This window comes from Anser cygnoides, chromosome 1 (genome assembly GCF_040182565.1).
Source record: "Anser cygnoides isolate HZ-2024a breed goose chromosome 1, Taihu_goose_T2T_genome, whole genome shotgun sequence".
Lineage (NCBI taxonomy): Eukaryota > Metazoa > Chordata > Aves > Anseriformes > Anatidae > Anser > Anser cygnoides.
The window spans coordinates 204093209-204107611 of NC_089873.1; the positions used below are offsets into that span (position 1 = coordinate 204093209).

The window sequence follows — 14403 nt, forward strand, 5'->3', positions numbered from 1 at the left end:
CTTTCCACCTAAACTGGGTGCCTAAACTTAGTCAGGTTTTTCCACCAGAGACCTCCACCAGCACGTAGCTCCCGCTACAGGAAACCCAGCCTAGAATGGGGAAGAATTGCACTAGGTTTTGGAAATCCGTGGTGTAATTTAGTTGCCCAAATTACCCTGACTAAACCTCATCCAGACCCTCAATAGTCCCAAGACTGAGGGCCAGTTCTGCCACAGGTAAGGACACTTTACAGTCCCTCTTCCCATCCGCATTAGCTGCTTTATACTCTGCTGCAGTGCAGCTGTACTGTGCCGTTAATATTTGATGCTCCACACCCATAAGATGGCTGCAAATCAGCAGTGGCTGACTCCCACTGTTTTGTTAATGAGGTCTGTTACAATCCTTCAGGATGATTCTACAAACCACGAGATCTGTTTTATTATTATCTGTTAATGATTATCTCATATCGTTAAGCTGTATCTAGCTACATGAATCTTTAGTTATGTAATTGCTTCAGATTTGTTCACAGTGTGAAAAATAAGAAAGCCATCTTTAATTAGGACATGGAAACAGTGATGGATTCAAATGATTAACAGAACTAATGAACAAAATCTGCGTTTCTGCTGTTCCCTCTGTCATATTGCTAGGCAAAATGTCACCATGGTGTTTGACCCTGAATGCCTCAGTTTCTCTTTGAAAGAATGCCTGCATCTCCAGTGATGTTGGGAATCTTAATTGATTAATACTTTCAAAGCACTTTTAGTTGCTCAGATGAAAGACTTCCCTAAATGCGAAGTATTACTACATGTTAAGTTCATGTCTGGAGCAAATTTTTAAAACAAACCATATGAAAAGCTGAATTAAGAGTGGAAATGCTGATCCAGCCATTAATTACTCCACATCAGAGAGTGGGCAGAGGGTCTCCTTTCATGTTGTTTATTTCAAACAAACAACTCTGGGAATCTCCTGTGGAAATGAAACGCAAAAAAAAAACAAAGCCCTTTCATGGGTATTTTTGGTTTATCTCCACATGAATCTTAAATTCATCATGTGGAGGGAATGTGGAACACATTTTTTTCTCCTGTACACGCTCACTTTCCCACAATGAACAAAATCCATTCTCCTGCGCTGTTTGTCTGCTTTTTCACCCAAGGGTAACAAAATAATGCAGAAAGCAGCAACACCCTGTCTATGAACCCTGCTGAAAAGCAAATAAATAAATATGAATAAATAAATAAATAAATAAATAGGAAAAGAGGGGTGGCTCGGAGGGTTCCCAGGAAAACCGGCTGTATTTAACACAGCACATACAGCTCATACCACCGACACCGAAGCCCCGCAGCTCCTAATTCCTCGGCTATTGCTCAGCAGTGAGTCAGAAGCTCAGGCTCGGCGGTGACTCACGCAGGGCCCCGAAATGCCGCTGAGCGTCCAGGTTTTAGAAAATCTGAGTGGGAAGGGGAAGGCGATGTGTGTGTGTGTGGCTGGCTGCGTGTGGGCGAGGCGGGAGGCTGGAGGGTACCCTTGTGCTCCAGTTACAGCTGCTGGTCTGCAGCCTCTTCTACTGGAGGTTACAGCATGTTCAGTGCTCCGAAGGCATTTCGCTTATGTATTTTGTCTTCTTTTCCACTCTCCTTGCAGCACGCGCGTGTGCACCTCGCTCTTTCCCCGATTTAATTCTTGAGAAGATTTCGCTGCTTGAGATGTAACATCTCAAGAGGAGTTAGCTGTCAGCAGAAGCCCTTCTCTGGCTGCATGAGAAGCTTAGCTTCTCACAATGAGTACCGATTTAAACACGTACTGAAGGAGGCAGACACCTTCCACAAGCAGCAACTAATCTCTGTTTTAACTCTGTTTCTGAACAGTAATGAGCAAGGCACTCACACCGGGCTTGTCACAAGAAGTCTCTACGGGCAGGATTAATCCTAATCAGTTTTGCTTGTCTGAATACGAGACACCAGCTCTGAGATATGCTTTAGGATCAGTCAGGCACCTCTATCAGGTGAACCACAGCAGGGGAGAAAGTGCCCTCCAGAGACATCTTTCTCTGTTGGCTCAAGAGGTGGCTACCTGGCTTGGACTAGCTTCTTGCTAAGCTACCTTGCTAGCTTCTTGCTAAGCCACCACTTCTTGGCAGCAGCTAATGGTCTGAGAAGCATTTTTCTTTTGGGTTTCAAAAGATCATTCATTCATTGTCTTCCATTACACAAAATGTTATTACATTGCATTGGCAATTTGACACTTGAACCGGTGATAGTCTGTCTTGGGATAAAGAGATGATATCACTTTCCTCTTGTTTGTTCCAGGTTTGTTCCCATAACGCTTGGATACTCACTGCTCTGAAACCTTATGAACTCTGCTAATCAAGTGCCAAAGGAGAGGAGGGTATCTAATAGCTGTTCGTGGCTGTGCTCGCACTCACAGCTCAGTTTTAGTGAAATATCCACTACTGCACAATATGAACAAACACCCCACCCACACACTGTTTCTAGATTCATGATATATCCCATGGAAATATTTTGGTTTTAGCAGGTCTTCAGATTTTAGAGATGATCTGTAATTTGTGCATGCACTTTGAACTTGGTGTGCCTATTTTTTTTCCTGCTACTCCCTATACTGTTGTCTGTAGTGACGCTGGGATACAGACATAATTACACATCTATTTAGATATGAGCTTTGGACATTAAATGACTTTGATATCTGGTTGCTTTGTGAGATTCCAAGGGAGTGTCTCCTCGCTGCAGTCCTTGCTGCTTGCAGATCTCTCGGTGCTGTGATGAATTGCCTCCGCTCAGCCCTGGAGCATGAGCTTGTTCATCAGCATTACATGTGCCACGAGGTGATAACGGTGGTAGTCTGAGCTCCCTCAGGACAGAGTTTTGGCTCGCTGCATCCTTCCCTCCTATTCTATAACCAACACAAATTAGTTCATTTTTAAAGGTTCGTTATAGCATCAATCAGCCATTTCGCACAAGGCACCATTACAACGAACTATGCTTTTCCCAAGCAGTAGATGGCAACTGATAAAGCATTATCTCTCCCATGCGGCATTTTCCATGGGTTGGAAAACATGGGTTGGAAAAAAAAAGTTCCTACACTTCTGCATGGCTCTGGCCTGTGCTAACATGCTGGCAGCCTTTGCACATTACAGCTAGAAATGATGGCTATTCTTATTTTGCCTACTCATTTGTACACCCTCTTTGCAATGTCAAAATTCCCCACTGTGGCCTAAAGAAGGTCTGTTTTCCAAAAAATGCCCTTGTCTCTGTTTGGTACGGTGTTATGATTGCTGTTTTCTCTCCTTACTTTAGAAAAAAATAATAATAATAATAAAAAAAATCCTCTCTGTGAGCTGACACACCAGCTCTAGCAGCGGGTACTGCAGATGTTCAGATGTTACCAGAGCCAGCTGTCCGCCCCCTTTGCCAAAAATTAATTTCCCAGAGCAGAGTCAGCAGAAGCGAACACACGCCCAGTCCCCAGCAGCTTCAGCGCAAAGCCCAGCTTCAGCTGGAACTTGTCTGGCCACGATTTTTTAATGATAGGCAACAGGTCTGATTAGAAAATGATCACATCCATTAAAATTCCTTCACTCGAGTCCTACGGCTGGATCACGCATGCAGACTCTTTGACATAAAGTATGTTGTGTAAACTCTTATCCCCTTCCTCTCAGCAGAATATTATTTCTCAGCAGACTATCTAAATTAGTTGGCTTTTACCACTCTAAGATCTCCTGCTCGCCTGTTAAATGGCCTTTTTAAGTGTTAATTTCCGATTTTTGGCCTTTCTTGTCTCTGTAGTAAATATGCATTTCTAAGTGCAAGCACTCCAGAAAAATGCTTTGTGTCTGGAACGAAATAATCAAGTCAGTGATATAAGTCTGTTAAACTTCTGCTAGCGTAAACAAGAGGAACACTGATCTCAAAAGAGCAAAGTGATTTATATCAGTCAAAAATATAGTCCTGCTGACTTCAAAAATGTTTGTCCTCATTTATTTTAATAGGCATAAGAGACTCAAAGTCTCCTAAAATCAGACCCAAAGGCTTTTTTGAGGATTATCTCGGAGGTTACAGAACCGACTGAAGACTTGATGGAAAGATAAAATTTTTGCAAACCTTTGTGTTGCCAAAAAAAGGTGTTTAATGAGAAAACCAGCAACATTTTCTGCTTTAGCTATATAAATAGCATGCTTTCATGGTCCATGATTTATAAAAGCTGATGCTTTTAACTTTCATCACTGCATAGGACACTGCAAAACATGTATGAGGACATTATGCACAGTTTTGTCAAATGGCAGGAAGACAGCGCAGACTGAGAGAGCTGCTCCAGGTGCAGCAGCGTGCCGGTGGCCAGCTCCAGCTGTGCTTATCGGCGCTGCCGCTGACCTTTCGAGCCACTTCTCGCTCTCAGTTTGTTTGCTCTCTTTATCAGCCCTGAACCCTGCCAGTACAGCTCTAAGCGAGGTCTGTAGCGTGAAACGGGATGCACAGAAGTGCAGGAAGAGGTTGGTGCCCTCTGTGACCTGGTTATCTGCCGGAAAGTCAGTGCAGTCACTTTCCCCTTGCCACAGAGCTTAAAGAAAGCATACTTTCCGATACAGATAATTTTACTAGGAGGTGGTGGTTGCAATTCCCTTTATAGCTACTGATTGTTAATTGCAGAGCTAATATAATTATACTGCAGCCAGCTGAGTTAGAGTGAATTTCTAAAAGCGCCTTGTGCCGTACAGACACCGGTTACTGAGAGCCTGAGAAATCTCAAACAGATGAATTTTCCACTCCTTACTCTTACTACAGCTCACATTGGAGGCTCGTCTGTTAAGGAAGACGCTCTCTGGGACCAGGGTGAGTATAGAGTCATACATAAATATAGCACTTGGAAAGCGCTCCACCTGACATTCATACAGCTTGTCTTCTAGGAATGAGATTCAAAACGGATGACAACTGCCCGCTCATGGAGAGAAGGGTGAAGATATGCTCTGTGCAGAGGCATGCAGCTTTCTTCAGGGTGTTTTCTCTTTTGGGGAATACAGGTTTACTTGGCTTTGCAGGTATTTTCATAGTGTTCATTTATATAGAACCTGGATTTTTTTAATCTCATTCTGCGGTATTCAAAAATAGCAATCTTTAAAACTCACCTTTTCAAACATATAAGTAAAACCGTAAAAATTACTTTGGCTAAGAAGGCAATGAATACATTTATGAAGCATAAATTTTCATCCTTTGTGAAAAACTTGTCACCCTGTTTTGTCCCTTCATCATATAGACTTGTGCTGCCCGAAAAGATGCAGAAATGTCAGAACTTGACCTAAAATAATTCAACTGATAAAGTCAAGTGCTAACTGCAGTCCTGCGCAATCAAAAAAGACTGCTCAGGAACGCATTATGCTTACATTTGTGGCAGCAAGTCATTCATTGCTGAACCCTCTTTTGCCAAACTCTTCTGCATATACTGTTACGGTGGTAAATATTTTATGGGCTTAAAGCCAGAGGGGAAGGTTAAAACTCTTGTTATCATGAACTTGCTGCACATCAGCTGTACGTGATGTGTTCCCATGCCATGGCAGATGTGAGGTGCTCAGAAGTGGGTTAACCCAAGGGTCTGTATGCTCGCCTCAGTCAGGCTCAAGGTAATTAGGATTGCTGTAGCATATTTTCACTTGTAATTAAGCTGCCTCAAACTGCCTTCACAGCAGCAGCGAGTGAGGATGTGCATGGGTGGATCAGCTGGCATAGTAATTTTACCCCTCAGTAACTTGTATAACAGCTTTTGTTCTTGTGCCTGAGTCTTTGATCGCCTTCTTGACTTCTTTTATATCACAAGGTGTTATCAAGACATCTCATCATTTCTGCGGGCTGCAAAGTCTCACTCAGCATCTTTTTAATTAATCCATATTGTTAATGCAATCTTTCAATGGCACAGAGTTTTCTTGCAAAAATAAGGGTTCAGATCAGACTTGTAGCACATTACTAGATGGAAGCTCAGCTGGGCTTCTTCAGATGGAAGACTGAGTTCTAAAGAAAAAGATTATGCACCTACTCTCAAAAGCAGTACCATCATGGTAAAAGTAAAAATGTACTCTTGTACTGTATTGAGAACTATTTTTGCATTAAAAATGACTGCAATTTGGATAGTATTCTATGCAATTGAATTCTATTCTTCCATTGAAGCTAATTGAGAAACCTTCATAGGGGAGAAAGCTCCAAGCCTATGCCTATAAACAACAGTTTACTTTTGAAATAAATCAAAATATTATGTTTTGTTATTATTATTATGTTATTTATTTTTTTTTATTATTTATTATTATATTATTATGTTATTTATTATATTATGTTATGTATGCTTATGTTTTACTATAAATTGATTCTGTTTAATAGAAATCAAGATGCCAAATACCGTGTTTTCTTTGCTGTACTGCTCATTTCTCTTCAAGTATTTAGATATTGAGGATCATGCATGTACACTATAGAGTTAATGTAATGCTTAGGACATCAGTAATAAGATGGCAGGAAAAGGGGAAAAAACAACCCAGCATTTATATTAGACAGAACAGAATTTATTGACTGAAGTGTGTTATTTCATTTCATGCTCATTTTTCATTTTAAGAGGTATAAGTGTAAACCACCATCATTATCATTTAAAACTAGCCAAAGCCAGGAAAGATGTCCGAAGGTCTGATTAAGGCTTTAATCGCACAGCTACAGATGGTTTTTGTCTTGATGTTAGAGAAGTCTCTCAGTGCTGAAGAATAACATCATGAGAAGCATATGTTAGGGAAATAAACTATGACAAAGGGAGACCAGTGATAGATGACCAAGTGAATGCGAGACTGACAGCCAAGACATATGGATCCAGTTCCCAGCTCCATCACTGTCTGAGTAAGTGGCCGTGAACAAGAACCCTCTGCGTGTCCCTCCATCTGTAATGTCCATAAAACAATATCGAGTTAGCACAAGAGCGTGTACCATGTTTATATTCCAAGAAAAAAAAAGACTGAAATTTGCTGCATGGGACAAGCTGCAGTAACAGAGATTTTTAAGACGAGAGAGGATTGTTATCCCATTGCAGGGACCTGCTACTTTATGGTGTCATGGGATCATCTGTGGCTTTTGGTCAGTAACCTGTCATCTTGTATTTGCTAGAGGTGAGCAGGAGGGTTCCAGGGCTGCTGCACATGGAGCAGACTTGTGAATCCTTGTGGATTAAGCATCAAGTATACAATTGCTTGTAGTTGGGAAAGGCTGGCGTGATGATCCCTGTGGTGACTTCAAACCCCGTGGTCTGACACAGTCTGACACCCTGTGTAAGCCATATAAACTGAGCCCATAACTTCTAACCGGACTAAAGCACATGTATTTTACTATATAAGCATTACACTACAGATACTCTCTCTATGTATGCATACATATACATTCTATTTAGCAGTGTGAAAAAGAAGAACAGGCCAAATGCTATAGCAGATGAAGATGATGTTGCCTTATATATGGGGAACTCACCATAACTGTAGTTCACCTGACTCCAGATTCTTCCATTGCACTTTCAGTTCTTCTTGTCTCTGTTTGTTGTACAGAAAGGTCCCAATCAAAATTCATGGCCCCTATTGCAGCAAGCTTTCTTGTGTCGTGATGAATTTAAATGAACAGTTGGCACGAATGGGTAGCATATCTGCAAAATTTAATAAACCAGGAGACACACAGCTGCACAATGCCCAGAATTGTCAAGGTATGTAATTTGAAAAACACTACAATGGAAGTTTATCACTGCAGCTCAACTCATTTCCTGAGAGGAAAGATAATGTTGCAGGAGAATAGACACTATAATTTCCCTCTTTATATGGCAGGGATTCATTTGCTAGTAAGTTTATTTCATTGGTGTTCTCTTAGATGCCAAACTGCTAAATGCAAGGCCACAGCACAAAGAGGTTTCGTAAATTACTGGAGGAATAAATTAGCTCTTATAACATGCTTTGAAACTTCAAGTGTATTCTGCAACAACCAGCAAATCCCCAAGTGTATATAGAATCCCATTCTACAAACAATTGTTTCCTTCCTGCTGCTGAAAAATAGCTTAAATAAGATCCTAAGAGTTCAATGTGGAATATAAGTGTGCATTTCATTGCTTTTATAGCTTTTTTTTGTAACATTCTTTCTAGTTTTTTAATCAAGAATTTAACCTTTGCTTCGATCAAATTTGCATTCATGAAAGGCTTGCATGTTATACAAAGTGCATTCATGTGCATCTGACAGTAAGCACTCTGCATCTGTGAAGATAAAGAATCGCAATCAGATTCTTTATTTTGCAGTGCCAGGCAAATTTTGGAAACCCAGCATTTGTAATTGTTTCTCACTGAGATGCAAAAAAACGTTTGAAGGCTACTGTCAACCAATAGGAGGTAAAAATGAGAAGTCCCTTGGCAAGGCAATGCTCAGTGTTTGTCCAGCAGCAGGGAGACAATTAATGGCTGCAGAGAAAATCTTATTTTTACTTTTAGAAATACACAATACATCCCTGCTCCGAGAGGAACAGAAGACAGAATTTTGAAATGAAGAAAATAAAGATGTATGTGAAAGAGTCCATACAGCAGCAACAGGTAAAAGCACATACATGCATATATACATCTGCTTTTCTTGTGTGGCAGTGTGTGTGTGTGTACATGGCTAAATACACACAAAATGCTGTGAGTTCACTGAAAAATAACCTTTCTAAAAACCCTGTCTTATATCCTCAGTGATCAACAGTTGGAGACCTTACATGAAGCCATTTCTGTAGCTCATTTAGAATGGAGATACTAAGGTACAGCCCTTCCCGCACATCCCATCTCATACTTTTTTAATAGCCAGTTGTGGAAGGGGAGTGTGGGAATTCCCACCTTTCCCATTTGACCTATTGTGTAGCCCAGGACAAGTGATGTCTCCATTCTCCTGCCCACATTTATCCCTCTTGCACAACAGACCATAAGCTTTTACTGAGGAGGTACTGTGCAAGGCCCCTGAGATATCTCCAGGCACTCTTCAAGTTGAGACAATAATTCTACCAATCCAGAATTGAGAAAAGAAACCGGGCTTCTCTTCTGACAGTTCACACGCAGCTTTCTGGTTTTGTCATGACTGTTGATCCAGCACTGATGGGAAGAAGAAAGATGTACAAAGTCCAGATTTACGTGGCAGCTCCATCCCAGGGATAAAATGAGCCCCCAGCCAGACAATGAACAAACTTCTTGGGGAGGTTTCTTAATTTCAGATTGCTGCTTTGGGAAGATGTTGTCTGACAATCTTCCAAACAAGCTATGAAACCTCTTTATCTTAATGTATTTTGGAACAGTATTAGGCAGGCAAAGATGATTTATTTCTGGGAAAATAATGTGAAATCCTTTCAGTCATAATCAGTTCATTCATTTAGCTCACTGTGTGCTAGCTTATGGGCGCTTCTAGCAGAAAAGGTGTTCTGCCCATGTTCATACAAAAAGAAGCTGAGATTTGCTAGTTCTGAGAAGGCACGTTACGGAACATCAAGAAGCAGACTAAAATTCCTGTGGTGATCAGAAAATTGGAGCCCAACCTGATGAGGTGTCACAATTACCTTCCTTTACTGAGATCCAAATTCATGAAATGACAATTCCCTACACCATCCTGGAACAGACCAAAGCTGTCAGACTGGCCAGCAGTCCCATGGCGTGGGAAAGACCTTTCAATGTTTTGTTTTCTTCTCCGACAGTTTCCCTGTCTTTTATCAAGCAAGCATGGACCATTAATTTATTTTTCAATCTTGGTGTCTGCCTTCTGTGGTACTGTGCTGATGTCTGTGCTTTCATGTCTTGTCTTTAATAGGATTTTTATTTTTAAGGATCAGAAAACTGCAGGCAATGTGCTCTGTAGATAAAGAAGCCATTCCCAAACAGAGAGGTGTTATATCTTCACTATGTGCTACAGATAAATAAATTTCAGCAATCAGTTCTGCAAAAGACCCAGTAAAAGTTGTTTTTGTTTGTGTTGATCTAAAGATTCTAATTTATTTCAGATGAAGCTTTGGAACTTTTTTTTTTTTCAATGCACTAGATGCAGTAAATCAAACTCAAAAGTAAATTCACACAGTAAAAGATTCTTATCAAATCTGTTCTGAGTAAATTACTTTCTTACACTCGATTTTTTTTTTTAATCAAAATCAGTTAGTTTGGATTTTAGCTTCACTGAAAAACTGGAACGCTTCTGAGGGAATGAAAACATTGTGTGCTAACGCTTTCCTCAATAAAACACCATTATTGTAAAAAAATGTTGTTTTCAATAGATCATATTCATACTTAATATTTTATGCTTTTAATAACTTCCCGTGTTCTTTACACACATTTATAATATTTATGTAATATATATAATGTATACTGGATACATATATATACACAACATAACTACGGTATAGTGTATATATAGAGACAGACTATATAGATAACAAGTAGGTTGAAATGCCTAGCTACCCACAGCTGCTCACAGTTCAGGAAGAGGCAGGACATAAAAGTCCTCATGAATTGCTTTCTAGTGACTAAGTGCAACTCCTCCAAGAAGCTTTACTCTCCATCCATACCATGCAGAAAGTCCTGCACATTGCCCAGGGACCACAGCACAAAAACTAGGCACCGCAGCACCTACCTTGTCAGGGCCCCTGCAGCAAACTCCCTGTGTGCTGGAAGGATCTAGCAGCACCTGGGTACATCCTCAGGATGCTGGGAAAGGATAACTGCAAAAGGATTTTAAGTCTGCAGACCCTGTTGCTATGGGTGTATGTGATCATAGGTAAAATCAGAAAGTCACTCTGCCTCACTTGTGACTCAGCTAGATAAAAAGATATGCTTTTAGAAACTAAGTTTCACTTTTTCATATATGTTTTTGATGCCTCTGCCAGCACAATGATGTCTGGGGGTTTCATAAGTGCCTGTAACATACCCCAAATCAAAAGGAGGTTCTTGTATCTCAAACAGGTTTGGGTATCTCAGCTTCAGAAACAAGATGAATGCTAAGAGGGAACAAGATTGCAGTGCCTTTGCACTCTTCACATTATGGGTCTCGTTTTTTTCTTATTATGCACTTTGTTAAGTCTAATGGAGAAAATACAAATCCAGAGGGAGAAATAACATCACTGTTCAGTTCGGCAAGGGCAAGCAGTCCGCGACCCTTCCCAACGCCGCTGTCTTCATGGCTCCAGCCATCTCCCTGCAGCAGATGCCCCCAGCTCCATGACAGGAGCACCTCCAGTTACTGCACCTGAGAGTAAATTCAGAAAAATTAACGGCTGGGAGATTAAGTACTTTATCCTTAGCAACGCATGGTCATTTTTCCACTGGTTGTGGGGGTGGTTTTGGTGGGGAGCCGGGCTCGGCCTGAACTCCCCCGCAGCCCAGGGCCATGAAGGCGCTCCCAGCTTTGGGATGGGAGCCGTGAGGGGCTGGGGGCTCCCCCAGGCCCCTAACCAGAGGAAAAGCGAAGCGGGGCCGAGCCACCCCCGCTCCCCATGCAGCCGAGGGGCGGGCAGCCCCGCTCTCCCCGGCAGAGGCGGGGCCCAGGCGGGCACCCCCCGTTCCTCCTCCCGCCGGCGGCGGCCGAGCCTTCCCAGGTAGCCGGGGGAGGAGGCGACCGCCGCGGGGTCGAGGCGACATCTCCTTCCTGGGTTTCCTTTCGCTTCGCCTGGGGGGGGGGGGGGGGGCGTCTGCGGGGAGCCGTGAGGCGCACCTGGGCCGGGCCGGGCTGGGCCGGGCGGCGGAGCCCGCCCCGTAGCCTCGCCCTGCCCGCCCCGGGCTCCGCCGGGTGCCCGCTGTCCCCGTGCCGCAGGTCGCCATGGTGCCGCTGTGCGGCGGCGGGGCCGGAGCCCGCCTGCTGCGGATGGCGGGGGCCGGCCGGAGGCTGCTTCTCCTCAACGCCGCCCGGGGCAGCGGCAGCCAGGCGGGGGGAAGCGCCTACACCCGCGGCAAGGCCCTGGCTGTCAAAAAGCGAGGCTACGACATCACCAGGAACCCCCACCTCAATAAGGTAGATGCTGTTTGCCTCCCCTCCGCTCCCCACCCCCCGTCCCGTCCCGGCCGGCCGGGTGCTGGTGGTGGGGGGCGAGGTGGGGGCTGGAGGAAGGCTCTGGGGGTTGTGGGCTTGGGGGATGGCGGCTGGGGTGCAGAGGGATAAAGGGCTCGGGCACAGGGGCTGGAAGCGGTTTCTGGGGTGGGTGGGTGGTGGGGAAGGTGCTTGGATTTGGTGGCAGGTGCCTTGATGAAAAGGTGCTTCTGTCTGTGGCCGTCCATCCCCGAGGAGCAACCTTGATCCGAACTGGGGGGAAATGCCGGGTGGAGGTGCGGGGACCTCTCCCACTGGGTTCAACTCAACAGAGAACGGAGACAGTTTTGTAAGTGGTCGCCTTCTGGGTTGGCATTGACTTTGTCCTTCAGAGCTGCTCACCTTGCTTCTCTTCACCCGCTGCTGCATCCAGCCGTGGTAGCGCTGGAAGAGCCCAGGTAGGTCAGAAGTGCCATCGGCCAGGACCAAAAGCTGCTTATTTCCAGCTGACGGTGAGCTAATGGAGCAGGAGAAACCATGTCCTCTCCAATACCAACCTAGGATATTTTGATATACCGTGTGGTTAGTAGTGGAATTGATCTTCTACATCTTCGTCTTAAGACAAGCTTATTTGGTTGTTCTGGTAAAGCTTCCCTTTCATTGCATATCCACAGCAGTAAATTTCAGAGGGAACCATCCTCAGAACTGCTGAACCTATACGTCGGGTTTTGTTTGTTCATTTTTAATAAAAATAAAAGTTTTAGGAGAAGAGTGTTCAACAAAGTCTGTAAGCTGTACAAAATGAGATCCTATAATTTAGCCTCATGCTACTTTTCTATCCCTTTCCATAGCTTGAGCCACCCAAAAAATCTGGATGTGAATTTTGGAATTACAGAAATACGTAATTCAAGAATGTTGGATTTCCAGTTTCTTGTGTTAATGTTGCTAGAAATAAATTCAAATATGTCAGGTATCTTAAAAATATGCACATATTAAAGACGGTGTTGATAGTTGATGGGGCTGTGACTACTGATCCTCCTGCGTCATCTTCTGGACTGTAGGCTGTTCGGATCACAACTTTATGTAGGATGGGACACGCTGAGCTCCTATCTCCTAGTGCCATTGCAGCATTCATCGAGGTGCACCCCTAAGGGCAGTGTTGCAGGATGTTATTGAATATGGAACAGCTTCGCAGCCAATCTGCTCTGAATCATACAGCGAATGTCTGTAAGACCGAAGAGAAGAGGAATTGTCAACTATCATCTTAATGCGGATGAATTACTATTGTTTATGTGGTTTAGAGAGGTTTTTCTTCAGCATCTGGCTTGTTCTCTCGGGTGTTCAGTGATAGTTATGGGATAACATTGCTAATGTTTCTAGTAGCATTACATACAACAACATGAACTGAAAAATTAATACTTTGACCTTTGCTCAGTGTCATGCAGTAATAATGCATAACTGGTTGAATCTATCACGTTTTTTAAACTGACTTCCACAAAAAGAGATTTTGAATGTTGCATTTGGTGCTTTTCTGAAGCTTTTTCCCCTATCAGTGAAAGAATTTCTCTTTAACTCAAATTTTGGCCTATGTGGAGAAGAAAACTGCTTTTGTTGGAGGTAAAATATATTCTAGTGTGCTATGCTTAATTGGCCGTGAGAAATCTCCCAGCTGGTCTCCAGCCTGGATGTTTGCTGTTTATGTTATGTTCCTTTGTCAGTACAGGCCTTACAATCATCAGTATGTCATCTTGAGAACATCCACGTGAGGAAAGAAATGTCTAACATCAGTGGTAAGAGATAAGGACTGCCAGTTTATGCACCTAGGTAACTAGTTGGTGGTAAATGTTCAGCGTGTTCCCAGAGCTGTGAACGGGTTTCAATTTGTTGTTCTTCACAGTTTGTTGTAGTAGCTAAGGGATTAACTTTGTTCAGCTGAAATGGGATATTTCAGGCAGCTCATATGCGGTCAAGGTGTGATTGATGGCCCTTCATTCTGCCTTGCCGCAGTACTGTAAATCAGAATTAGCGATCTTGATAGGTTTTCAGCTGTTGTAATCTCATCACATAGCAGTTACTGTTTACATCTCTAGTAACAGGGGGTCATTGCCATTTTTCTCAAGTGGATCTTGTTTTTATCTGATTGAAGGCTTTTGTTTGGGGCATAGTCCTCACATCTCTCCAAGAACCTCTGAAATAGTTGTGTTTTGTTTTATTAAGTAAGGCATTGGGCAGCAAGTGCTTTGCTGCTTTATTCAATGCACTGGCTATTTTATAGCTTCTGGGTGAAGTTTAAAGAGTCAGTCTAAAGCAATGAGGTATGTGTTGATTTATTGAATGAAGCTGACTGTGTCCCTCCAGCAGAATCACATACAGATTTCCAGTCTGATGTTATTG

At 43.1% G+C, this 14403-nt stretch overlaps 1 protein-coding gene and 1 long non-coding RNA gene across 5 annotated transcripts in view; one reads left to right on the top strand and one right to left on the bottom strand.

Annotated features, from left to right (window-relative positions):
- Positions 1–6514: 6514 nt before the first annotated feature.
- LOC106048034 (uncharacterized) lies at positions 6515–11829 on the bottom strand. 3 transcript variants are annotated; one of them, XR_010828439.1, is made up of 4 exons: positions 11698–11829; positions 10915–11232; positions 7477–7645; positions 6515–6899 (listed from the first exon to the last, which is right to left on the bottom strand). It is a non-coding gene; the product is annotated as an uncharacterized lncRNA (long non-coding RNA). The 3 variants fall into 3 exon arrangements; XR_010828438.1 differs by lacking the exons at positions 10915–11232; positions 11698–11829 and adding an exon at positions 11277–11553; XR_010828440.1 differs by lacking the exons at positions 10915–11232; positions 11698–11829 and adding an exon at positions 10621–10873.
- The window catches only part of ME3 (malic enzyme 3), a 124264-nt gene continuing 121325 nt past the window's right edge, over positions 11465–14403 (top strand). Inside the window, exon 1 of one of the 2 annotated variants that reach the window (XM_048076482.2) lies at positions 11465–11581. In XM_048076482.2, the coding sequence (XP_047932439.2) occupies positions 11480–11581 (102 nt within the window). In that variant the 5' untranslated portion in view covers positions 11465–11479. Of the gene's footprint in view, positions 11582–11802; positions 11995–14403 lie in introns of those variants that run through there. The other variant, XM_048076481.2, reaches the window with a different exon arrangement.